We start from the raw sequence: 26968 nt of genomic DNA, 5'->3' as shown, positions 1-26968 counted from the left end.
GACGCAAGTTTGGTGGCTGCAGGGTGTGCCCGGAGCCCCACGGAGATGTGTGATGTCTCCCACTGTTCCTGGTCCACTCCCAGCTTCAAACTCTTTCTACCGTGTCCCCTCTGGTCAGGACAACGCTGGCCCATCTCTACCGTGAACCTCGATATCCTCCCCGCCCTGGGCTGCAGCTCTGCAGCCCTGACAGCCTAGAAGCATGTCTGTGGCTGAATGTCAGGAAAAAATGCCACGCAGGTGGGACGTGAGAAAGGCACAATTTATTGGTCACGCAGACTGACGCACACGGGGATGTGGGGTGCGTACCCACCCTCCTGAACTCACACACACTTCTGGATTTGGTTTCCTACAGTGATTTCATTATGTCAAAAAGCAACACAAGAACAAGTATCACCAATCCATTCTCCTAGTAGCCAAGGAAGCAGGGCCAAAAGCCACAGAGTTCGGAAAGAAAAGGCTGAGCTGCTTTGAGAGCCGGGAACCAAGAGGCCCGCCCTCGCCGGCAGCCAGGTGGGAAAGCTGGCTTTCTGGAGCAACTAACGAACAGCATAGACTCTTCTACTAGCACGATGAGATAAGGCTCGGGGTGTGGCTCACTCCATGGCTTGGCGGTGCCTGCCCAACTGCAGGAGGGCAGGGGGCACCTGGCAAGAGCCTGGGAATCGCCAGTCCAGGCTGAAGCCAGATCTCTTCACCGGGGAGTAGGAGCTGATATTCTTTCTTCTTCCAGCTAAAGAACTAGGATGACCCAGAGACCCCTGTTCTCCACGCCGGCTCTGCCGGACCCCAGCAGCTTTAGCTAAAGCAGTTTGCATCACTGAAGCTAGACAAGGCCAGGTTCACGGTACCCTAAATTAACCACTCATTCCTCAGAGCCCCCTAAAGGCCAAGCGCTGTCTCATGACAGGAGGGCACTAGCCTTAATTTTTAATGCTTTGTCCAAACCACTCAGGACATACTGTTTTGAACCGAGGGGTCTGGGAATGTGGTTTTAGTTGGCTAAAGACTCAACTCATAATGTTCATAAAGCACTCAGCACGGTACCTGGCAGGTGCTGAGTGCTCCCTACATGTAGCCGTTATTATTATTAATATTATTATTATTATTATTATTTATGTCTCTACCCGCAAATCAGCACTTTAGTTCCTTTCTTCAAAATGGCAGCCGGAACAAGGCTCTTGGGTCCCAAGTACCAAGATCAAGCTGGGGGCCCAGGTGTGCGGGTTGTTTGGTGCCCATCAGGTGGGTTTTTCCTTCCAACTTCAGCGCTGGGTGTCAAGTTTCACAGCCAGTGCACCTTGCTGACCACACAGAAGCTAGACCCTCTCCTGAAAAAGATGAAGACCTGCGTAGGAAGCCGGGTAGGAGGAGCGAACAGGGGTCCTGGGAGAGGCTCCCAGCAGCTTCGTGCTGCTCCTTTGGGCTCCCATCTCGCTGGCAGCTCACCAGGGGCTTCACTGTGGGACAAAAACAGAAGACTGTCAGCTCTGCATTCTCGCCAGGCCAGAGTTTACTATAGGTCCCCATGTCCTTGCATGCCCTGGGCTAGAGCAGGCTCAGTGCTAACCTACTGCTGAAGGGGGCCAGCACGCTGTTCTAAGTACTTACACGCATTCTAATATATGTGCATATATATTATATGCATACGGAGTAATGTATAATACATACGAGATAACGTGCAATGGATGATACATACCTTTTACATATAAGTTGTAACATACGGTAATGATATATAATAAAATTTAATCCTCCCTATAAACCTGGGAGGCAGGTTCCACTGATTGCCCCCCTTTTTTACAGACGAGTAACCTGAGGCTCAAGGCACAGAGCCAGAAAGTGGGACAGCTGGGATTCAAACCCAAGACAGTGTGGCTCCAGAATCTGTTCTTAACCACTGTTAGTTTTGCTCAGAAAGAAATCTTACTCTATAGGAAGGAAGGGAACATTGAGTCTGAAGTCCCTAAAATACTGGAAAATTTTTAAGTACTAATACTAATGGCGATAACGTAATATAAATGATCCGGGCTCTTTTGTATCTATGAAGCCTTATTCCTGTGGGCCTGACGTACAGGACTCAAGAGTTTACCCCCAGCCCCCGCTTTAACCCTTTCAGTGTAGGAGCAGGGACTCTGGGCACAGGCTGGGTTCAAATTCCGTCTCTACCTCCTTTCTCATTCTCAGTTCCCAGAACCCACTCCTGGGCCGGGCCATTGTATCACGCACACGCGCACGCACACTCACGGATGAGAGCCCACGTGCACCCGAGCACACTCCTAGACCTGGTGGGCTGTATCGCACACGTGCACACGCATGCACTACCCGTGCACGTGCACCTGAGCGCACTCCTGGCCACGGTGGTGGTACCCCTCCTGTGCTCTCACACCCACGTGCACCTGTGTCACGTGCCCGCGCCTGCGCACCCGCTCCCCGGCGCGCTGCGCCCCGCGCGTACCTGCATGGCGGCCCGGCCGGGCGGTGCATCCTCGGGCCGGTGCTTGGCGAGATGGGGGAGCTCGGTGTTGTCACGGTAGTCACGGCCCCTGGAGTGCTGCAGGTGCAGGACGGCCGGGCTCTTGACCGGGAGGGGTGGCCGCTGCGCGGGGGGCTGCTGGCTGAGTTCTGACCTGGAAGGCTTGATGGGCCTCTTGGCCGGCACCGGGACCTGCGAGCCGGCGGGGGCCTTGGGCTTCGCTTGGCTTCCCTTGTCCCCACCCGGTGGGCGGCCCTCGGCGGTGGAGGACGAGCAGGTGAAAGAGCGGAGCCGGGGCGTGGGGCTGAGGAAGGGCGCGGGAGCGGGTGCAGGCTTGCCCGTGCCCTTGCTGCCCTCGGCCTCCTGGGCTTTGGAGAGCAGGATGCTGGGCGACAAGATTCCCGGGTCCGGGCAGGGCGGGGGCTCCTTCCTCAGCATCTTGGGGGATTCCTGCTCCTTCCTGGGAGCCGGCTTAGGGAAAGCACTCACAGACCCGTACAGCGGGTTCTCAAACATCTCGGGCTTGGTGAGCTGCGGGTCCTCCGGAAGCAAAGGTTCCCCCGCGCTCTTCCCCACGTCGCTGGGCCTGAAGCGTGGGAAAGAGGGTGCACAGGGAAGAAACACACGTGGGGAATGACTGCTTAATGCATGAGGGGTTTCTGTGGGGATGATAAGGAAACTAGATGGCCGTGGCGGTTGCACAGCACTGGGAGTGTACTCGGTGCCACCGAGTCGTTCCCGTGAAACATGCTATGCTTAATTTTATGTTATGTGAATTCCACCGGGATTAAAAAGAAAACATTTTCTTAAAAGGCAGGAGAAGGAACTGTTACTCCTATGTTGATGATTTCATAGGTAACCTCAGCTCTTGCCTTGGACATTTTCCACCACAGAAACTGTGCACATCAGAGCATCGGTGAGCAAGGGGGACTTCACTGAAGGGATGAGGGGGGGCTTACATGGCACCCCAATCCAAAACCACCTGCTTCATCTTCATCGGAGCAGCCTGCCCTCCACAGCCAGCGCCCCCATCCCTGCTGCTAACAGATCTCCCTTCCTGGCTTCCCCCAACAATCCCGCAGCCTCTCCTCTATGTCTTCAGCAAATCCTCCTCTGACCCACAGGTGAACAGAAGCTCTGTGCTTATCGGGGGTCCCAGGTCAAGGAGCTCCATTTAACAGACGTATAGGAGCCCCCCAAGTGTGCGACGCTGCCCCAGGTGCAGGAGGTGGCTGTGAACCAGACGAAATCTGTGCTCAGGGGACTGACGTTCCCTATTAGTATTCTTTCCTCTGCATAAAGTCCTCTCCCTGGAGAGCTCCTGGTGAGTGTGGTTTCCTTCGTGTCCTCACTCAGAGGGAGAAGGAAAAAAACGGACAGCATTTACGTTGAAAATCAGAAGCAATCTGGAGACATGCATCAGGAAACAAGCCAGAAGCAAGAAAGTAGGCCTGTTTGACTTATGGACAGAGAAGGAGCTCCATGCTGTCCCCAAAGTAGGTGAGAGCTTCTTTTGTTTGTCTGTTTCCTGATTTATTACTGCTCTTGCTGGAGGTGATTTCCTGCTCAGCGAATTATGAGAACCAGGAATGGGAACACATTTTACTTTCTGGCCAACGGCATAATTTCCCAGGGGGAGTGTTCTGGGTTCTGCTTTCTGCAAAATAAGGAAGCTCTTGAGAAGAAAATGTGGGTCCCTTGGAAGACGCACTGAACTGTTCAGGCCGTGACGCCTCGTACTGATGGAGCGTGTGCTGAAACACTGCTCAAAAGTTGCCAAACAGCCACGGCTGATGGACTCTTTGGGGAGGAGGAGTGGGCAGGGGACAGAGGCAAGATGTCATCCTTGCACAGGTGCCAATGAGACAAGATAATGTGGGGTGTCAGGGAGGCTAGCCTCAGGGACATGTAGATTTGGTCTTTGGCTCATTACTCTTTGGAAAGACCTGGAAGCAGTTATATAACCAGAAATGTTGGGGCCTTGAACAAAGACTTTGGAAATCTGCCCCTCCCCCTTGGGCCATCCTCTGCACCCCCTCTGGATCCTCAAAGACCTTTGCTATGAGTTAGCACAGGGAGGAAGGGGCAGGAGATGAGAATGGCACTGACCAGAAGTTTCTGATGAAGAGGCAAGAAGGAGAAAAGAAAATGCGTGGCCTGCCACCTGAAGCCCACGCTCGACGAGGAGATAGGAGAGGTCTCGCCTCAGAGAATTAGGGCCAGGGCCAGGAAGAGGACCCCGGGTGCAAGCATTTTGGTGATCGCAAAGCTCGCTGCCCTGGGAAAAGAGCAGGAGATGGGGCAAGGCAAGTCTTCCCTTGAGGAGGGGGCTTCTGTCACTGTCAGAGAGGGGAAGGCTTGGCGGGGGTGGGGAGACTGGGGAAGACCACTTTTGAAAAGGCGAAAAGAAACCAGCTCCCATAGCAGCCACGGCTGTGCAGTGAGTGAACCCATCCCCCCCAGGGCACAGGGTTGATTCCTGTGCCACAACGATTTCACTCCTCAGGTTCCGGAGTCGGCTGTTTTCTAAAGGAGTGAAGCGCCGAGCAGGGTCTGAGAAGAGCCCTCTTTCTAACCATATGACTTTGGTCCAGGGTGACCAGTCGTCCCAGTATTCCCAGCATTCAGGGGTTTCCTGGGATGAGGGATTCTTGGTGCAGAAAAGGAGACAGTCTTGGGCAGACTGGGACAGCTGGTCCCTTACTTTGTTATGGGGCAGTGATAGGAGGACTGGTGATACTCCCTCTTCCACAGCCTTCTCTCAGGCCCAGTGGGGGGTCAAGAGCAGCAGAGAGGGTGGCGGGCAGGTGTGGGAGCTGCCAGCTTCTTGCCTCTAATCATCTCCTTGCTGAGAAGTGAGCTCAGAGCCCAGCCTGGGCCCCTCGCCTACACAGATGTCCCCGTTCTGAAGCTGTCACCCGTGAACCCGAGAGAACAGCTCTCCACCTTTTTCCAAGCTATATGCTGTGTTCCAGTTAGGGGGGCACAAAGAGACATTTACTTTGGGAACTTAAAACATTTCACTTAAACAGTCCCCTTGTTCTTTGTCGTTGTTTACAGCTCTGTTTCCTGGGGTCGCCAAAGAGGTGACCTTTGCCAGAGAGGTGCCGCAGGACCCGCCATACGTGGCTTTTGTCCTCATTTTTCCAGGAGAGGAAACTGAGGCTGCTTCTCCTTCCCCCAGGTTTCTTACGGAAAGACCAGGGTCCACAATATTATCAACAAATTGTGAAAACTAGAGGTACAGAGATAGACAAGGCTGAGCTCGGGGGCAGGCCCCGTCCTGTCCCAGTCCCCTCCTTCCCTCCGTCCCTTCCTCCTTCCATTTGTCTGTCCAGTGTTTTTGTTTGTTTGTTTGTTTTTAAAGAGAAAAAGCTTAAGAAAGAGAATTGTAGATGGCCCTTCAATCCAGAGGAAACTCCAGCCAGGCCAGGCGCGGGAGGGTTGGAAGTGGCAGGAGATGAGGGGAACAGTGCTTGACAACATGCCGTTCCCTGGCTCTTAATACACGACGGAAAATGCCATGGGGAACATAGGACCTCATAGAGGGGAAGACAGGCCCAGAGCCGCGCACTGAAGTCCTTATAAACAGTACAGGCAGCGCCCAAAGGAAGCTGATGCGAACAATATTTTGTGCATCTTCAATCATTGTTAATTAAGGTCTGCACTTTTAATTTCCATCTGTCACCGTGTGGTTACTAGAAACCTGGGGGGCTCCCGATCCTGCGTTTGCACAAGGCACGCGTGCATGGGTTTGCTTGGTTAACGCAGCGGCTCTGCGGGCTCCTCCCCGGCTCTGGGCCTCCAGGCACGTGATGCCTGGACCAGTTCTTGATGCAGGTCAGCTCTCTCTAACCGCCAGGTTTTTCCCGAAGTTTCATGGCCAAACCCCCTCCCTCTGCAGGCTGGCTGTTCTCCCCTTCGGAATTCCTGGTCCCAGCTGCTGGTTTTTCAAATTGGCCTCAACAGGAGAGACAGGAGAGTTGCGCATGGGAACAGGAACCCTCCTGGTTAAGGAGAGAGAGGGGAACTCGGAGCTGGGGAGGGACTCCTACGTGGAAAGTCCCACCTCTGTTCTGCAGGGCCCTCCAGGGAGTGGGAGGTTGACGAGGGTTCCCTACTTACAGAAATGTATTTTTCGATGAAGGTCGTTTTTGCAGGAGTGTGTTTTTCTCAGGCACTATATTTAAACTTTTAAAATCCTGTTTTAAAAAAACCTTTCAGGTTTACACCGATAGGCTGAGAATTGGAGATTCTACAAGCATTTCCCGAGAGCCTACTGTGTTCTAGGCCCCGGGGATGCATCAGTGACCAAAGTGGACGCACATCCCTGCTCTCACGCAGCTTCTATTCTAGAGCCAGATTTCCTGGTGGTGAAAACCTAGGGAAGGGAGAGGCCTTGATGCTCACCTTGGCTCCTGTGTCCTGAGGCAGGGGCCCCGTGTTGCTGTCGATGATGAAAACTTCTTGGGTGATACAGGCGGTTGGGAGGGCGGTGTCGGAGGGCTCTCCCCCCTTCCAGGCCCCAGGGAGGAGTCCTTGAGTGGCTGGTCGTAGCTCCAGGCGGTGGGCTGCTGATCGGGGGACAGGGTCTGCTTCATGTGCCCGAAGGCCCCCACTCCCATGTAGTTGGGGTTGATGATTTCAGTGATGCTGGAGCCACTGCATAGAGGGACCCTGCGGGGGTGACACACAAAGTCACCCCTCAGGGCTCCTCCAGGTCAGCACCAGCCTGAGGAGAGTGTCCTCTGATGCCCCCTCGGGCCTCCTCAGGCTCTCCTCAACACCTTCACTTCTGGGGTGTTGGATTCATTCATTCATTCGTTCATTCATTCATTTATTCATACAACAAAACAGTTACTAAGTGCCTGGTAACATCAGGAACAATAGGAGGAAATATGGTTGTAAATGAGACAGCCACAGTCTCATATGACGGGAAGACAAACAAAACAAGCTCCGTGCCTGAGAGACGAGCTATTTAGACACGGCTCAAGTCTGACTGAGAGTAACAAAAGGAGCAGAAATAGATTAGGGTTGGGACCATCTGGGTGTAGGGTGGCCAGTGAGGGCTTCTCTGAGAAGGGAGGGAGGGGAGAAGCAGTAAGTGCAAAGGCCCTGCGGTACGAGAGGATGACCTGTCCCAGCAACAGTCTGAAGGCCTGTGAGCAAGTGGGCAGAATGGAATGAGAGGCCGGCGTGGCCGGCAGGGCTGAGTGACTATGGGGGTTGTTGGTGGTGGTACGGTGTTGGTGGTAAATGGAGAGTTCCATCTGGGACAGCCGGCTTGCACGTCTGTGAGGCATCAGGATGGAGACAGCCATGGGGGTGTTTGGAAAGACGAGCATGGAGGTCACAGAGGTCAAGGCTGCAGCCTCGACTGTGGGGGAGTGAGCTGACAGCTGTCGAGTGGCTGGCCAGACCTAGTGAGGTGACCCTGAGACACACACTGTGCTGCCTCTTGGTGACAGGAGTGTCGTCCTTCCTTGTAAGACGGCGCTCTCAGCAGAGCTAACTAGTAAGTAGAGTTCTGCCTGTATAGGTTGTAACACACACTCCCCAGCTCCCATCTGCTCAGCCAGCCTGGTTCTGAGCACATGCCACTCCCATCCATCGAGCCTGCTTCAGAAGTAAGTGTTAATTCTAATGCTGGTCCAGTGGAAAATACTTTGTTGACCTACGCTGATCCTGACTCTGGAGTCAAGCAGACATTTGAGAGCTGCAGTGCTTTCATCGAGGGGATTGTAGTCGGCAAAAACGACTGAAAGGGATAGTTTCATGCCTAGGGCTACCGTCAGAGGCTGCAGGGGGGTGGGAGTTGCTGTGCACACGGGGTGGGGGTCTGGGGCGGGTGAGGGCTGGAGGGACAGGTAGTGGGGGCTGAAGGGAGGAGAGGAACAAGCTGGGTGCGGCGGTGGCTTTGGGGATTTCGCTCGGCTACCCGGCACAGCTTTGCCCCCTTGGCAGGTAAGCTGGTGTGGACACCACGACAAGCCTCACTGGCTTGAACCGAGACCGTATCAGTGAGCTGTGGTGACCCCGCTATTCGGGGACTGCTGTCCCCCTCCTAAGCCAGACTCTGATGTCCAGATTCTTCCCAGCCCAGCCTTTGCCAGGCGCAGCCGCAGGCACTTCCCCCCAGTGCTCTTCTGCCTTAGTCACAGGGTGGGGCTTTTAGCCCTGGAGCCATGGCTGCTGACGTCCCCGGTGCTCAGGAAATACCGCAGCTGTTCCATGCGACCCCCTCTGGGGCTGCTGCCTCCTGGACCGGGCGTCTTCCTAGTAGGATGTACCTTCCTAAGGCAGGGACTGCACCTCATGTGTCTTGGTTTCTCTAGAACCTGACACCTGGAGGAGCTCAGCCAGTGTCTGTTGAACTGAACTGGACTCTGCGGCACAGAGGAGCCTCCCTGGCCTTGTTGCCGTCACACCAGGGGTTTGTGGTTAGAAGCCTCGGAGCTGGAAGCAGGACAGGCCTTTCGTGGCCAGCGCTTGCTTTCCCTCTGGGTCCTTGCTTTCTCTCTGCTCCAGTTCCCCACTCCCAGTCCTGGGTCTGCAAAGCCACGCTAGCTTGCAGTGAAGCCCTGGCACCCCACCCCCCTCCCCACTCTACCTGTTGGCAGGTTCCCACTGCTTCATGGGGTCCTGGCTGGTGAGGCTCTTCAGGGACTTGGGTGCACTGGACTCATCCCGCTCCGTCTTCACAAAGTCTGCAAGAAAAGGGCCAGGAAAGAGCATGTGAGAGCGTGCAAGGGCCCAACTCCCAGGGTTTGGGCCAGGATGGTGGAGAGGTTTCCCCTGGTAAGCCGAAGCTGGAAAGTGAATAATGGCTGCCTAGGGGCAGATTATGAGAATTTGTGTGAGTTTGGTGATGGATTAGTTATGCCTGCATGGTTCCAGAGGGAGGATAGTGGGCATGTGTGACCCAGAGTAGTCATTTCATGCAACATTTCCAACTTGTTGGTGTCAGCAAGGGATAAAACAAATATTTCTTGGCAGATCTGAATAAAAGAAACACAAGAGTATTTGGTGCCCAAAGCCAACCTGTTCATGAGCTTAATGGGGAACGGGGACTCCATCTTCATATCTGACTCTGGCTATGGTTGCAGGGGTGCCAAGTCCCCCTCGGGTCTAGATCCTGCTAGAGAAGGGAGCTCCCAGAGGCCAGAAGGAGGAGCCCCATCCAAGGGCGCCCGTGATGGCCCAGGGCCTTCCCACGAGCAGGGGGTGTCAGACCATCCCACATCTTGCTGTCTCACTGTTTGTGTGAGAGGTGGGACCCCATCACGTTTACGAACTTACGTGAGTGAACCTGCACTTTCCCCTTGGGCCAGCCACTTACTCGGTGTGTGACCTTCAGCCAGTCACTTAACCTCTCTGTGCCTCAGTTTCCTGATCTACCGAACAAGGGTAGCACCTGGCTCTCAGAGCTATGGTGAGAGATAAATGAGACAACGTTTATAAGTTGATCATTTCATAGATCAAGTAGAAAATTAAAGCCCAACTCATTTTAGGCATTGTTATTTGAGTGCTTTTGAGCAAGAAGTAAAGCAAAGAGGAGAAGGAAAAAATGACCTCTTGCCTGTGTGAAAAGGAAGAAAGACTGGGGCCAGGCAACGGTGATTGTGGCTGTGAGGTGTTGTGGTTCTGTAGGGAAATTCTCGAACCTGCTAAGGGTTGGGCCAGATCGCCTCTGAGATCCCCTCCGATGCTGCATTCCTGTCTGAGGCCACAGCAGAGAGACTATTCCGTTCCTGTCCCCGACCCAGCAGCACTGAAGAGGGAGCGGGGGAGGGGTTGTGCCCACTTACCATAGAGCTTCTCCCTCTTCTTGCCTTGGGAGGTCTGCAGCTTAATCTCCCCCCGGAAGTGACCCATCATCTCTCCATGGTGGGTGAGAGGCGTGTAGATGGGGAGATGAGTTTCCGTGGCCTCTAACCGTAGAGCAATGCAGCCCTCGCCTGGGGAGGTGGGGAGACAGCAGTCATGTCAAGACACCACCCCCCAACCCAGCCCCGCCATTTCAAAGGAGAAACACCATGCATTTGGCCTGGAGATTTAGCTCTCCCACCCAGAGATGATCCTTTGCAACAATGGCCAAGGCAGGGATTATGGAACAAAACTTTCAGAACAACTCCTCAGCGATTTGGGGAAAATATCTCAAACCTTACAGCAAAATGAACTCCACGCAGATTAGTGGATATAAGAAAAAGTAAATCATAGAAAATCCGGCAGAAAACCGGAATTAAATACTAATCTGATTGCTGGAAGGAATAACTTCCCAAGGTTTGAAGCAGTGTGAGAAATGACAAAACAACACTGACAGATAGGATAGAAAAGTTTAAAACTTCTGCACAGAGAAAAAACAAAAATGGAAAGAGGGCTGACTGGGAACAATAGTTGCAGCCAGCTTCACACAGAAGGTATTTTATCTGAACTCCTCAAAATCACATCTCCAGCAGATAAATGGGCAGATAACCCCACAGACATTTTCCACAAAAAGAAGCGTAGATGGTTGATGGAAACTAGTTCAGTCTGCTGAGCCATCAAAAATGCAAATTAAGGCAGCAGTAAGGGACTCTCTCACAGCCATGAAATTAACAAAAGTAGAAGCAAAGGATACCCAGTGCCAGCAAGGATCTGGGGAAACCTGTACACTGGGATGTGGCAAGGTCCACAAGGCAAGACGGAGCCTTCACAGCCATCAGCTGGATACCGAGTACCAAGAACCACAAACACATGTACACCCTTTAGCCAGCAAACACGGGAACTTGTCCTAAAGAGAGGACCTGAAAGAGTAACAAATGTAGCCAAAGGAGAATAAAAGATGTCCACGAGGAAGAAAAGAGAGCCCTCCTCCACTGTTGGTGGGAATGTAAATTGGTGCAGCTGCTACGGAAAACAGTATGGAGGTTCCTTAAAAAAACTAGAGTTGCCATATGATCCAGCAGTCCCACTCCTGGGCATACATCCGTAGAAAAAGCTAATTTGAAAAGATACATGCACCGCAATGTTCACAGAAGCACTACTTACAATAGCCAAGACATGGAAGCAACCTAAATGGCCCTCAACAGACAAATGGATAAAGATGTGGTAAACACGCACAACGGAATACTACTCAGCCATGAAAAAAGAAATAATGCCATTTGCAGCAACAAGGATGGACCTAGAGATTATCATACTGAGTGAAGTCAGAGACAAATATATGATATCACTTATAACTTATATGTGGAATCTAAAATATGATTCAAATGAACTTATTTACAAAACAGCAATAGACTCACATAGAAAACAAACTTATGCTTACCAAAGGGGAAAAGGGGTAGGGGAGGGATAAATTAGGAGTTTGGGATTAGCAGATGTAAACTATATATACTATATATGTATATATACTATATATATATATATATATATATATATATATATTATATATATACTATATATACTATATATAAAATGGATAAACAGCAAGGTCCTGCTGTATAGCACAGGGAACTATATTCAATATCCTATAATAAACCATAATGGAAAACAATATGAAAAAGAATATATATATACACACATATAAAACTGAATCACTTTGCTATACATCAGAAACTAACTCATTGTAAATCAACTATACCTCAATAAAAAATAAAAATGTCCACAAAGAGATCCATCTCAGCATTGTTGATAACAGTAACAAAAATAATTTGCAGAGCCTCAAAGGTAGTAGTAAGGAGTACTGTAAAAAATGAGGATATAGGGCTTCCCTGGTGGTGCAGTGGTTGGGAGTCCGCCTGCCGATGCAGGGGACGCGGGTTCGTGCCCCGGTCCGGGAAGATCCCACATGCTGCAGAGCGGCTGGGCCCGTGAGCCATGGCCGCTGAGCCTGCGCGTCCAGAGCCTGTGCTCCGCAACGGGAGAGGCCACAACAGTGAGAGGCCCGCGTACCGCAAAAAAAAAAAAAAAAAAAAAAAAAAGGATATAGTAAATCCATGGAATATTATGTAGCCATTAAAAGCAACCATCATGAAGGCTGGGTTGGAGGATCATGCAAAATGTGTATCATCTAATACCAGGTGAGGAAAGCAGAATATAAATGGTGTCTCTGTGATAATTATTCATACAGAAATCTATGTGTGCCTATGGATGAACATGGGAGAGTGAAAGCAAAATAAAAATGATTGCTGTAGCAAGGAATGAGACTGCTGGATGATTTTTTTTCCTGGTTGTTAGTATGATATGCTGCTTGTCAGTATGAATACCAAGAGGAGGAGACAAAGGAGAACTACAGTGTTTGAAAAAAAATGGAACCGTCAGACCTGTGTTCCCGTTTCCTGCCAGCAAACTCCTGACACTCTGGCACCCACGTAGATCCTTTCTCTTTGCTCCACCACAGTACTTGGGCTCTGCCCGCCCCTGCCATGGCTCAGGGACCCTCTTCCCAGTGCTGCACTGGGAGGGAGTGGGGGGCACGATTCTGGAGCTGGGCTGCCTGGGTTCAAGTCCAAGGTCACACAGCAGCTTGTCAAACTCACTCAGTGGCTGTGTGACCTTGGACAAGTCACTTCCTTTTCCCACCTCTGCAATGAGGGTGGTGATGGTACCTACATCCAGAGCCTGCACCATGGGTGACAGACACACATGGGCACCCTTCCTGTCTGTAGCCTCTTTCTGCTTCCCGGCTTCCATCGATCAGCATTAACCCCCCTCAGATTCCTTCCATTGAAAACAAACACCCTCCCTGGACCCAGCTGCACATCCTGGTCTCTCACACCCTCGGCCTCCTCACCCCACTCACTCCCTCGCCGTGCACACGGCTCTCCCAAGCCCACAAGTCCCCAAGTCCCTCTGTGTGCAGGACACTGGTCTTTATTTGGTTGGATCTCTCGGGCACATTTGCTATCACAGCCACGTCGTCTTGAAAAGCTCTGACAGAGTCTCCGGCCCCAGTCTTTGGTGCCCCGCCCACTTCTCTGGCTGAACCGTTTTAGTCTCCTTTGCCCTGCTGCTCACCACAGCCAGCCCAGTTCAGGAAACAGAAACATTAACCCCAGCAACTCAAACCACAAGTTCAGGGCCATCCTCGACCCTCTTCCCCCGATTCCCGTGGTCAAACAATTTCCCTTCTCAGTACCTCTCAATTTTAACCTGTCTCTCCTTTTTTTTCTTTTAACCATGGCTACTTTCATTCTGGCTCCCTCATCTCTCGTGTTGATCACTGCAAACACATATTCCTAAGATGCAAAGCTGACCGTGTTACCATCTTGCCTGACTCTTCTGTGGCTCCCTTCCGTCCCCAGGATATGATATCTACCCCTAGCCTGGCTTGTATGGATCTGGCTCCAGACTGTCTCTGGCTACCTGTCCCCTCACTCCACGCTCTAGCTGCGCTGCATGTACCAAGTGCAAGGGCAAACCTGGAGCCATGGACAGGCTGAAGATTTTACAGAAGATGGTGTCTCTCTAGGAGGACAGTTAGTGGGGCCACAGGCGTTCTCAAGCCTGCCTGGTCTGGGCACTGAGCAATGCCAGGAAGGCCTGGGTTCAAATTAGGGCTCAGCCAGTTACAACCTGTGTGACTTAGGCAAGTCCCTCCACCTTTCTGAGCCTCAGTTTACTTATCGACTAATTGAGAGAATAGTATCTGCTTCACAAGGTCATGTCAGGATAAATCAAGTAATACGTGCAAGCACCTGGCACAGAATCTGACGCAGGAAAGGCTCCATAGATGGGAGGTGTTGTGGCTGCTTGCTGTCAGTGCCAGGAGCCTGATGGGGTCGGAAGGATAGCTTTCCAGTAACTGTCCCTCTGGCAGCATTGGGATGGGGAACGGAGCAGCCGGTGGGCTTTTGTGAAGGAGATGCCACTGCTTCCCTTACATCAGAGGCCTCGATCAGCAGGTGTGGCACCTGCAGCCCCTGTCCTGGGACGCTTACCGTAGGATTCGTCACTGTCAGAGGACTTAATGCTTATCAGGATGTGCTGGTCCAGCAGGTATTCGGGGTCAGAGATGATGGGCTTCAGCTGCAGAGAGAGGGGCACAGGATTAGCTTGGACAGGTGGGGGACAGGTAGGTGAGGGTTGCCAGCCCAGAGGAGGGGAATGCGTGGGAAAAAGGACTGTAGACGTTCTTTCTAAACAAATTCAAGTCCCTGATTTTCTTGCCCCAGAGAGCAGGAAGGAACCCACGTGTCCACCCTGCCCAGCAAGGCGGGGTTAACCCCGTCACACTGCGCCCCGGCCCCGGGGAGAGGGCCTGACTCCAAACATGCCTCACCCCCTGCCTCCCTGCCCTTCCTCCCCCTCCTCTGCCCACCCCAGGATCAAGGGGGATGGGGCCGGGCCGATACACAAACACTGGTGGGACCAGGAGCCAGGTCTGAACGCACCCCATTCCCTGCCCCCCAGCAGGGTACGGCCCTCTCCTCGGCCCCCTCCTGAGATGGAGCTGCCCTGAAGGGGGCACCACAGGGCCTGCCCTGCATCTGGGCAGGAGGAGGCCTGTGTCCACCTGCAGCGGAGCCCCTCGCGTGGGCCTGGACTGTCCTGTGGGTTGTTGGAGGGTGGCTCAGCGAGGCACAGACACACATCCTGGATTCACTCCTACATGCTGGCTCCAACCTGTGACCTTCTCACACCTTAAGGCTGTTCCTCGTGCAGACCCCAACACAGTAGGGCCTAATGAAAAGGCCCCAGGCTGCCCCTTTCCTTCCCATCCACAGATACCAAGACACCCCTTGTGCAGGCCTCTAGGTGCATGCTGACTGACAGGATGGACTCGATCTCCATTCAGAAAGTTCCAGAATGTCACTGCAGCAATGTGACCATGAACAAGCCTCTCTGGGATCTGCCTCCAGTCCTTTCTCTGTAAAGTCATCTGGTCAGATGAGGCACCCTCTAGAACCCTTCCACAATCCATCAGGGGAGTCGAAATTCATTTAGAAGTATTGGGGCCACTAGGCTCAGGCCCACGTTTAACCACTGCTGGGAAGGGCGTCATAAGCCGCCTTGAAAGAGAGGCAGCCTCTCCTGCATTTGACCCGTGGGATTCCCCCTCTCTCTGGTCAGGCCTGGCCAGAGCTCTGCCGCTGGCCAGCACCGCTGGCTGATGAACGCGAAATCCTCCCTGATCTTGAATTACCTTTGGAAGGGTCTCGCCAAACTTCACTACCAACTCCCCTTCACTTCCTTCTTCATTTTCTCCTTCCTGACTCTTGACGAAACCTGTCCGAGGATAAGAAGGCTGGCTTTCAGAAAACAGCACAGGAACCAGACAGAGAAGACTCCTTGGGTTGTCCCACCAGGACCAATGAAGATACCCTCCTTCCTCTTATATCTGTAGGGGCCACAGCATCATTTAGGAGTCAGGCTTGTTGGGGATTCTGTTTTGGTGCAGGGGATGGTCATTTGCCAACGCGGTCTAATTATATTTAGGAGACTGAGAGATTCCCCTCCTTTTTGGCTCCACTTTGCAACAAACCAGGCAACTAAGAAATCATCACATCACAGGCAAGGAGATTAGGAAACATGATGGTTCCTCCCACTCAAGACAGCAGCCTTTTGAAATGCTAATTTAAGCTTCCTAATATGCTGTTTCCATAGAAATGTATGCAAATGCCTTGATATTTTATTAAAAACACCCGCACAAAAATCCTCATCATTTTTGGAAGTGCTCTGCCCTTGCTAGGTGAACTGGGACCTGGAGACTCCCTGGAGAAGGCAGATCTGTCACCAGCCCAGGTTGGGTCTGAGGAGAAAAGGGGGTGGGGCAACACTGCAGCTGGTGGCACAGGTGGTCCTGTTCCCAATTTCTGGAAGCATCTGTCATCCCATCACAAAATGCCTCCTTTTGTGGTGTTGATTTGCCAGCCTCTCCCCCCCGCCCCCCCGCCACCACCCCCTGGACCATCTCAGCAAGGAGAGCTAGAAACCACACAGATGCCCTCACTGTGGAACAGCTTTAGACAATATGCCTAGAAATGTCACCTAGAAAGGGTGTTTCCTAAACACAGTTTGTGCGAACTGCTGCTGGCTGTTGGGTGGCCGTCCATGTCTAGTTTGCTTTTGGATGCTCAGACCACCTGAGAAAGATGCCTGTGATGTAGGAAAGAGCAGAGGACCCCGGGGAAGAACAAGCGATTACCAGCAGCTGCTCTGGCCCCAGCACTGGCCTCCACAAGCTCTGGACCTTTGCCCAAGATCCTCTGGTTGAGTTGGAGCCCCGGCTTGGAGGACCCTTGAGTGGGCTAAACTCTGCCCCGAGGGGCAAGGAGAGGGTCCAGCTGCCCAGCTGCCTACAAGGGGCCGAGGGGTCTGTGCACCAGTGACTGACCCGTCCCTGGGGCTGGAGGAGCAGTATCGCGGGATACTGAGGGCCCCTGTAGTAACTGGGTGTCTCCTTGTACCGTCCATCTGCAGCCCCACTCTGTGACGCCCCTCTTTGAGGCTGATCCGTAGTCTTTCCCAGAGAGTGGAGAAAAGCACCATCAATGACAAGGCTTTTGTGGAAGAGCCGTGCCTGTCCCCCTAAAAGGCAGTTCAGCAAGCACGTACTCTCCAAGCAGCTCGAGTGGAATTCCAGGTAGAATTTGGTCTGGGACTTGGTCTTCAGTGTGGCGTAGCACCTGAGAAACTCAATCTGCCCTTGGCTGTCGACAGTCCCGGGGCCTGGAACAGGTGAGAACAGAGATTCGGTTCCACAATGTGTCTGGAGATGGAGCGTTTCAAACCAGCCCCCCGACACCGAGCTCCTTCCTAGGGTCCAGGGAAGTTGAGAGTCTAGGTGGAAGGAAAGGTTTCTTCTGAAATCCCACCACCTACACCAAGCATCCCCAATGATGGTAACAGCCTCTCTGACGAATCAAAGCTGGTGCAGAGCAGAGCAGGAAGAGTTCTATGCTCAGCTTTGCCACTAAAGCCGTGTGGCCTTGGGCAGCACCCTTAATGCCTCAGCCTCCCCGTGGGTTCTTGCAAAGAGAGCTTGTGTAATGGCTCAGGTGCCTGATACCCAAATCTGTCTCATTTCTAAGTTTACGTAGTGAGGGATGCCTGTTCCCCCTTCCTCAGGCAAAGTTACCCCTGCTGCTTACTCTGACCTCCTTATGTTCACCTGTACCCAGGTAACTTGCAGGTATGTTCTTCATTTAGATGATGCTTTTGCAAGTGCCCTTAGGCTGGCTTTGAACAGTGTTCTGTCCCTCCATATAAATCCTGAGTCACACGAGAGCAGGGACACACATTCCCTTCCTCTATGCCTCCCATCCTTCCTGCTTTCCTTTATTTTTCTTTTTCCCTTTATTGAAGACAAACTGACAAATATAATTGTGTATACTTAAAGTGTACAACATGATGACCTGATATACATATACACTCTGAAATGATTATCAAGATCAAGATAATTAACACATCCGTCACCTCACATAATTAACTGTGTGTTTTGGTGTGGTAAGAACTTTAGCTTAGGATCTACTCTCAGCAGATTTTACATGTACAATGCTGTATTATTACCTATGGTCACCAAGCTGAATTTTAGAACCCTGGAAATTATTCATCTTATAACTGGAAATTTGTACCCTTTGACTTACATCTCCTCCCTGCAAACCCCACAGCTCTTGGCCACCATCATTGTACTCTCTGAATGAAGTTGGCTTTTTTTTTTTAAAAAAAAAAAGAGTCCACGTATAAATGATACTATATATGTATCTTGTACTTGTTTTTCTGTCTGGCTTATTTCATTTAGCCTTCCTTTCTTTTTTTAACTCCCCAGCACCAAGGCCAGGCTCTGCTTAGGTAGACATTCAACCAACGCTCAATCCCGGTAATCGGTGTTTGTGAGCTTCTGCTGTGTGCCGAGTTCCAGTGGAGCGAGGGGGAGGCTGAGCGTGGGGATGTGATGAGGGTCCTGCATAGGCTGCCCCACCAACGCTGCAGGAACTCAGAGACAGGAGAGATGGGTGGGGACTGGAGAAGAGGTGGAAGGTTCTGGAAAGGCACAGTGACCAGAGCTAGGAAAGAGACAGGATAGTGGGTCAAGGTTTGTGTGGAGAGTGGAGGTCACACTGCTGGGGCCATGGACGTTAGACCCAACAGCCTATGGGCAAGAGTGTCCCAGAAGACAGGGTTCCAGCCTCACCTACACCCCTCAGGGCACCAAGGACACAGAGAAATACAGGCTTTTCCAACCTGTATTGGGCCCTGCACTAAGCCCTCATAAATGATGTCTGCTGACCATGGAAGTGGGGAGTGGGCAGAGGAGGTGACAACATGGCTCCCCGGTCACCCAGACCCAGGGCTGGACATGCCACAGACAACACCCAGACCCCTGCTGGGACGAGGCTGGCCTGGCTACCAGGGCCAAGCTAGATTGTTTGAAAAATTACCTGCAAATCTATAGAGTATTATTAACTCTGATGTTTACCCAAACTCAGTCACCTGCATCCTATCTTCACAATTTTTACCGCCTACCTCGCACGTGCACTAAGATTGACTTAACGTTTTCTTTAAATAGACTCACTTTTAAAACTTAAATAATCATATTTAAATAAAAAGGTGTATCATAAGACTAAATGGAAAACCAGTGTTTCTTGCCTTACACAGAAGAGTCATATTTAAAACATATTAAAATAAATGCCTTACTAATAAATGTTCATCCATGTCCCACCCAGAATTGTCTTTGGTGGCACATGTGCCACACCTTGGAAAACACTCATTTTCCCAATTTTAAAGACTGTATTAACATTGAAGCTTAAACAAAGCTGGCATATTTGCCAAAGAGAGCAAGAACATGCTATGGACTGAAATCATGATTTGGTTTGGACATGAAGGGACCCGATGGATGGACAGTGGACTTGCCTGGAAGGATAAGCCTTTATCTAACACAGACAACTGATTGCTGCAACCAGAAGATGAGCACCCAGGCCTTCTATCCGCATGGAGAACAGAGGGATGGACACCACCCACCGCTTACCGTTCTTGGAGACAAACTGGGAGGTGACTCCTGCCTCAAATGTGGCAAAAACAGGGCTGTGGTCACTTGTCATGATGTCACTGGTGCTGCCTGCAGGGGAGGGAAGGAATTTCTGAGCAGGGAAGGAGAAACCCTTCTGGTCAAGCCAAGGATGGCAAACGCATGGCAGAAATCAACTTGCACTTATGGAAGCCTCCAGAAGTTTCATGGTTTTGTACCTGTTGTTCCATTGACCTTCCATAACCACGCTTGAAAGTAGTGAAAGAGTGGGACCCTGTCTCCTCCATGGCTAATTGTGGCTGTAGTAGTTTTTCCTAAAGACTTGTGAGTTTTAAAATATATAGATCATTGCGTGTATGAACTGTGGAGCTTTGTTCTGGTCTAAGCATTTTGTTGTATTGATGAGGCACTCACAGCCCAGAGTGGGATGGGGATTTAGGGTCACTGAGCCCATCAGTGAGAAATGGCAGCTTCCACTGAAGGTGCCATTTCGGGACAGAGTGGAAGCCGATAAAGTGCAGACACTGAGTGTAGACGACATTTTTAAGGAGCTTCGTGCTTAGATGAGAAGGGAAGGCAGCAGAGCATGTTTGGAGGGGGTAAGAGAAAGAGCAGAGGTCTAGGAATCCTGAGTCCTAAGTGCTTTTGATAAGTCATGTGGAAATGTCTGGCTGGGTACTCAGGGCGGGAGATTTATCTTCAGATTTGGAGTCATGACATTAGGTGGAAGCAGAAGCCTCGAGGACATTTTGGCCCTACCGGGAAAACATGAAGGATGACAAGAGGTGAGGATGAAACTCCAGGACATACCCAGCATCAGTGGGCAAAGGAGACACAACAAAGGAGACTGAGAAGGCAATAAACAGATATAAGTCCTTCTCAATAAAGCTTTTACAAATCAGCAAAGAAAAAATAAACATACCACTCCTCTACCACCAAAGGACATGGGGAGAAAATTCACAAGAGAAATATACATGGCTAATAAACAGGAAAAAAAAAATTGCTCGCTTGCAAACAAGCGTCAAAAAGACAACTTAAAACAACAGTGAGATAGATGGAGAAAGAGAATGAGAAGAAAGACGGTGGGATGCTGGGACTGGGGACAGTGGAGGTGCTGGGACTGAGGACAGTGGGGATGCTGGGACTGGGGACAGTGGAGGTGCTGGGACTGGGGACAGTGGGGATGCTGGGACTGGGGACAGTGGGGATGCTGGGACTGGGGACAGTGGAGGTACTGGGACTGGGGACAGTGGAGGTGCTGGGACTGGGGACAGTGGAGGTGCTGGGACTGGGGACAGTGGGGATGCTGGGACTGGGGACAGTGGAGGTGCTGGGACTGGGGACAGTGGAGGTGCTGGGACTGGGGACATTGGAGGTGCTGGGACTGGGGACAGTGGAGGTGCTGGGACTGGGTTAGAAGGAAAGCATGGAGCAAAGGGCCCAGGTGAAAAGCTTATCCAGGCACAGAGGAGGGCATCCCTTCCCCGAGACAGGAGGCAAGGTGTAGGAGGGGCAGCAGTCTAAAGCATGTTTGGCCATTGGCAGGAAGAAGTCAGTGAGGATCTGGTGCTGTGTGAAGCAGGAGATGATCGAGGAGCAGGAGTCAGGCCAAGTGAGGGGCTACAAGTTTGTGGTGGCAACAGAAGAGGAGAAGTTAAAGGGTGGACAGGCAGAGTTTTAAAAAATGTTCTTAAAAATACTTTAGATGTATATTGACTGTGATAGCATTAGCACTACAGTAACTGTGCCTGAAACCTAGGAGGTGGACTCCTACCTAGGTGGCCTCCCTATAACCACACCCTGTGGGTCCACCCTCCCACAGTGAGTCTGGGCTTGGCCAGGTGACTTCCTTTAACCAACAGGACATTAGTAAATGTGAGGCAAGCAGAGACCTAAAAAGTACTTCCACATCTGGGACTGTCAGCTGGGAATCCCAGGACCAGGAAGCAGCAGCCTGAACTAGCCTGCTGGATGATAAGCAAATATTAAGGTAGTTGTTATGCAGCAATAGATAACTGATACATGCTATTGATGTCACCACCATGAGACTCAAGCTCATAGTTTACCCACATTTCCTGAGCTCTAGACATTCATCCCCTTTTCTTTCCCAATTTCCTGCCCACTCACAACTCATTAAACCCTCCTCTAGCATTCCATGAAATACTGTTAGCAAAATTCCCTACCTCTTCAAACTTTCCCTTCATGTTTCAAACCTGGCCCTTCCTGGAAGTCACTGCAGCCTCCCAGGTGAGGCCTGGCTTTCCTCCCCCTCGCTCTTGCACGGCCCAGACAGGGAGCAGCTATGTCCGCCTAGCTCCTCAGTGCCACTTGCAGATGAGTCTCCCTCCTTCTTTCTAAAAACCTCCATGATAGGGTCGTTTTGAAAACCGGATTTAGGCTCAAAAAGCAGTAATGCCACAAGCCACCCCTTTCTCCTGAATTTCTGCAGAGGGTGGCTGGAAGGCAGACTCGACTGCTGAATTGGCAGGGCTCGTGCAGATGAAGGACAAGGGACAGAGGCAGCGCTGAGAGAGGACCGGGGTGATGGCCGGTGGCAGGAAGGGTCACAGGCCTGGAGAGTGCGGGTGTGGATGGGGTATGAGGAGGGGACATACAAATGAGGAAGCTGAGTGCAGAGGGTGGCATGTGGGCCTTCGTAGGTTTTGAAGAAGAACAGATGTGTGCATCTAAAGGGAGTGAAGTCCCTCCTGGGCACAGAGCTCAGAGGCCAGGGGACTGAAGGGTGTGTGCCTTATACTAGCCCAGCGTAGCTGCTCTGGTCCCTTCTGGGCAGCAGAAGGCATGCACAAAAGAAAGGAATGGAAATCAGTTCAACTTTATGGGACCTGAATTGAACGTGGGGATTTGCGGGTCCCCACAGAGGGTGGGAGCCAGGAAGGTGGCCACTGGGCGGTAGCAAAGCCTCCACTCTGTGGGGGTGAAATGGGGCTGGATAACTTTTCCATAATTATTTATTTTAATATTGTATCTTGTGTCTTTGTCATCAATTTACCCATTTATCTTTAAATCTCCCCCAAACACGTGTGTGTACTCATGATATGCATTCGGTTGAACCATATGAATTTCCAATAGTTAACGATTTCTGATCTTTTTTTTTTTTTTTTTTTCTTTTTTCTGCGGTATGCGGGCCTCTCACTGCTGTGGCCTCTCCCGTCGCGGAGCACAGGCTCCGGACGCACAGGCTCTGCGGCCATGGCTCACGGGCTTAGTTGCTCCGCGGCATGTGGGATCCTCCCGGACCAGGGCACGAACCCGTGTCTCCTGCATCGGCAGGCGGACTCTCAACCACTGAGCCACCAGAGAAGCCCCAACGATTTCTGATCTATGAAAACTCCACTTTTATATGGTTCAAACCTAATAGGCTCTTTTCAAAATAATAAATCTAGATTTATTTTCAAAAGTGCTCCATAATTCAAATGTTTCTCAAACCAGAAGATATTTATTCTGTTGCAGCCCAAGATGGGACAGGATGCATCACCTTTTTAAGGTCACCTGACTGGGGTTGCAGGGAGTTCTCCCATTTTACAGATGGACAGACTGGAGTCCTTTAGTTTAGGGCAGTCAAACCTCTCAACTTGCCACTCACCGTAGGACTGACACACCACATGCACCAGAGGGTAAGACTTCCAGAGGACTCGGTCACACCAGGAGGGCAAGTTGTACTTCATCTGCAAGTCAAAGTCAAAGCTTTGTAAAATGCACGCTACTTTAAAAGATACATTGTAAAAGAAGAGATCGAGGCATTGCATCTGTAATCCTGGATTCATTTGCTGCTGGTTTTTACAGGATTTCCCCAGAGGTGGCTTTAAACCCTTTCTGCCTGCCTTAAGTCCTGGCTCCACGGCCACGCCCCACACTTTCAGACACCTGGACTCCTGTTTTAGAATGAGATCGATTCACCTGGCTGTGCTTCCTCACCCTCCTCACTATTTCAGAATCTCTTGTATTTTTACATTCTCTTACTTTTTTTTTTCTGACTCAGATGAACCCCTCTACCTGTATATTCAACCCAGCCACTCACTTTAATAGCACACTCCAGCTACCCCCTGCACCCATTCATCCACCTATATACTTACCATCCATCCACATACTCATTCACACATCCATCCATCCACTTACCTACCCATCAACTCACACATCCATCCCTCATCTACCTATCCATCCATCCACCCACCCATCCATCTCTCCACTTACCCATCCACATATCCATCCACCCCTCCACATAGCCATCTAATCTTTCAAACAACATGTACTGTGATGAGCGCTCTCCAAGCTACACTGTGAGCAAGGTGTCCACTGGGTGTGATAGACAAGGCAAATTGGCAATGATAATAACCCTCCTTAAGGAGTATCATTTTCCACTTAAGTTCTAGCTCTTTCTCCTCTGCCTAAAAACATAAAAGTTCTCATCCTAAAAGAGCCTTCAATTACTTTTCTCTTTTCTTCTTTTTGCCGATTTTCTTTCAAGAATGTTCTGTTTTCACTGCCTCTACTTCTGGACTGCCCATTTACTCTTTTTTAACTTGAGGTACAACCTACATATAGTAAAGTGTAGTAATCTATACTGTATGGCTTGAGGATCTTTTACATTTGTATACGCCCATTTAACCACTACCCAGATCAAGATATAGAAAATGTCCATCATCCCAAAGGGTTCCCTCAGGCCCCTTCCTTGTCAATACTGCCTCTGAGAGGTAAACTCTACTGGAGGTAATGTCTCCATTGATTAATTTTGCCAACTCTTGAACTTATAAATGGACTTATTCAGTATATATTCTTTTGCATTTGGCTTCTTTCAACGTTCTTCACCCTGTTGCTTGTATAAGTTCTTTCATTTTATTGCATAGTTGTATTCCATTGCATGTATAAACCACATTGATCTATTCTAATGTTGACGGAAATAGGGTTGTTCCCAGTTTTTGGACATTATAAACAAAGCTGCTATAAACACCCCTGTGTCTGTCATTGGGTAAACAAATGCACTACTTTCTCTCAGGTATATAACAAAGTGGAATTGCTGAATAGGGTAGGTGCATGTTTAGATTTCATAGATGCTGCCAAACTATTATTTCTTAACACTGCAGTTCTCAGCATCGGCTGCTCCGGTGAATTACTGGTGGAGCTTTACAAAGACCCAGAAAGCAGGGCCCCACCCCTGGATCTGTTGCATCAGAACCTTTGGGGAGGAAGTCCAGGCATCTGTATTTCTGAAAAGCTTCACCAGTGATTCACCTGCACACTCTTGGTAAAGAGCCACCCTACCCTCTTGCGGTCTGGATTTCACCTCCAAGACTCTATGTCAACTGTTCTTTTAGTCTCCACTCAATCCCTGAACCCAAGTCCAGCTGCTTGTGCAAGGTTCCAATGACCACACACGTTCTCCTTGACTCACATTCCATGCTGGTGACCACTGATCCTGGCAAGTCTCTCAGCCCCGGCTTCTGTGATGCTGCGAGCTGCCTGCTGGGTCCTCCCACCACTTACACACACAGTTTTTCTGTCTCCTTTGTTGTCTCTGCTGCTTCCTCTCCTCTCTCAACGGAGATGACCCCCAAATCTGTCCACAGCTCTTCCATTTTCATCGTCCATGTACTCCTTGGCGACCTCACCTACTCCCATGGATCTGATCATCTTCTCTGTGCAGACAACTCCCAAATCTACAACTCAGCCCTAGCATCAGTCTAGTGTTTTCAGCTGCCTTCTGGATGTTTTCTCTGCGATCTTCCAGTCATGTTATACAGTAAATCTGAAAACAAGCTCTATTTTTCCCCTCCGAGCCAGCCCTGCCTTCTGATTTCATAGTTTCTATCAACGTCAATCAGATCTATCAACATATCCTGCTTTCCTCCTTTTCTTTCATTTTCATGGGCTCCCCCCCTGCTTTAGGCCCAGTTATTTCTCAGCTGGAGCCTCCATACTGGCCTCCTCATTGGTCCCCTGTATCATCCTCATCCTTTACACTGACACAGACCAGTCTTCTCTGTGTATTACTGTGACACTGCTAGCCCCTCAGCAGAACTTGCAGTGGCTTCCTGAAACAGGTGCCCATCCAACAGGTGAAGACGCTTTGCCTGGCATCAAGGACCCCCCTCTCTGCCACCTCAGGCCCCGGTTTCTTTCTCCTCATATTCAAATCCAACCAGACCATCCCTTCACTGCCTCCAAATGTACCCCCAGGGACCTGCCCTGAGGGTGCCTTCAAACCAGACGAGCCCAGGCACGCAGCAGCCAGTGGGCACCTCACAAGGTGTCCTGCCCCGGGCCTCAGCCTTGTCACGGCAGCAGTCCTGAGTCTGCTCTCCTCCTCTCAGTGTGTGTTTTTTCTCTAACTCCTGCTTTCTTCTGGCATGTCCCCAACTCTTGGCCTTTCTCTCCCACTTCCATCTAGTCTCCCATGTGCCCTTGAGTCCAGGTCATGCCCAGAATGCTCTCTATTTCCCCAGGTCTCTAGTGGCCCCAGGGAAGCTCATCACTGCAGCACCTCTAACCCCCAGGACCCGGCACGGGGCTGGCTCCCCTGGGTTGGGCCCCAGAAGGGGATGGATGCCAGAATTTCCTGCCTTGGCATCTGCTCCAGCAATTCTTTCTACCTGAAGTGGATCAGTCCCCCTCAGCCCTTGTCTTGTCGAAATCCAAGCACCCTTCAGGCACCACAAGCAGCCCCTCTTCAAGAAGCCTCCCCGATCCTTCCCTGCCCTGATGGTCATTTCCCTCTGTGACCACTCCTCACAGCCTTGGGCATTGCATTATATTCTATCTCTGGTTAGTTCGTTGTGTATTTATCTTGTCTTGTCTTTCCTACTACAAACTCTCTGAGGGCAGACATCTGACTCATCTTTGATCTCCCACGACCTAGGACAGTGCCCAGCCCATCATAGGTCATCGGTAAATATCTGCTGAACAAGAATGAAGGGATGCTTTATTACAGTTTCCGCAAACACTGTTCAGTGGAACGCAAGTGGTCTCATAAGATATTAATTGATATTTCATGACCAATTGAGTTTGAAAGATGAATTTTCCCATAGAGAACCACATGCTCATAAACCTGTAAAGGCTCTGATAAGTCCTGCAGCAAAGAAGCTTGTGTAATGATGACTGACTTGGCAGATTAGCAAATATATTTGAGTAAAGGACTTAAAAAAGAGACAAAATATACAAACAGCTCATACAGCCTAATATCAAAAAAGCAAACAACCAAATCAAAAAATGGGCAGAAGACCTAAACAGACATCTCTCCAAAGAAGACATACAGATGTCCAACAGGTACATGAAAAGATGCTCAATATCACTAATTATTAGAGAAATGCAAATCAAAACTGCAGTGAGGTATCTCCTCACACTGGTCAGAATGGCCATCATCAAAAAGTCTACAAATAAATGCTGGAGAGGGTGTGGAGGAAAAGGAAACCTCCTACACTGTTGGTGGGAATGTAAATTGATACAGCCACTATGGAGAACAGTATGGAGGGTCCTTAAAAAACTAAAAGTAGAGTTGCCCTATCATCCTGCAATCCCACTCCTGGGCA

At 50.6% G+C, this 26968-nt stretch overlaps 1 protein-coding gene across 1 annotated transcript in view; it reads right to left on the bottom strand.

The window, feature by feature from the left end:
• Positions 1–243: 243 nt before the first annotated feature.
• Positions 244–26968, bottom strand: part of INPP5D (inositol polyphosphate-5-phosphatase D) — a 129921-nt gene continuing 103196 nt past the window's right edge. Inside the window, exons 18-27 of the mRNA XM_059054386.2 lie at positions 23029–23110; positions 19422–19511; positions 17009–17122; positions 15597–15679; positions 14392–14479; positions 10282–10431; positions 9084–9180; positions 6884–7150; positions 2456–3059; positions 244–1460 (exon numbers count right to left, since the gene is read on the bottom strand). Of these exons, the coding sequence (XP_058910369.1) occupies positions 1458–1460; positions 2456–3059; positions 6884–7150; positions 9084–9180; positions 10282–10431; positions 14392–14479; positions 15597–15679; positions 17009–17122; positions 19422–19511; positions 23029–23110 (1578 nt within the window). The 3' untranslated portion in view covers positions 244–1457. The remainder of the gene's footprint in view (positions 1461–2455; positions 3060–6883; positions 7151–9083; positions 9181–10281; positions 10432–14391; positions 14480–15596; positions 15680–17008; positions 17123–19421; positions 19512–23028; positions 23111–26968) is intronic.

The sequence above is a fragment of the Kogia breviceps genome, chromosome 2 (genome assembly GCF_026419965.1).
Source record: "Kogia breviceps isolate mKogBre1 chromosome 2, mKogBre1 haplotype 1, whole genome shotgun sequence".
NCBI lineage: Eukaryota > Metazoa > Chordata > Mammalia > Artiodactyla > Physeteridae > Kogia > Kogia breviceps.
Note: the sequence above shows the minus strand (reverse complement) of the source record. Positions and strands in the feature narration are given on the sequence as shown.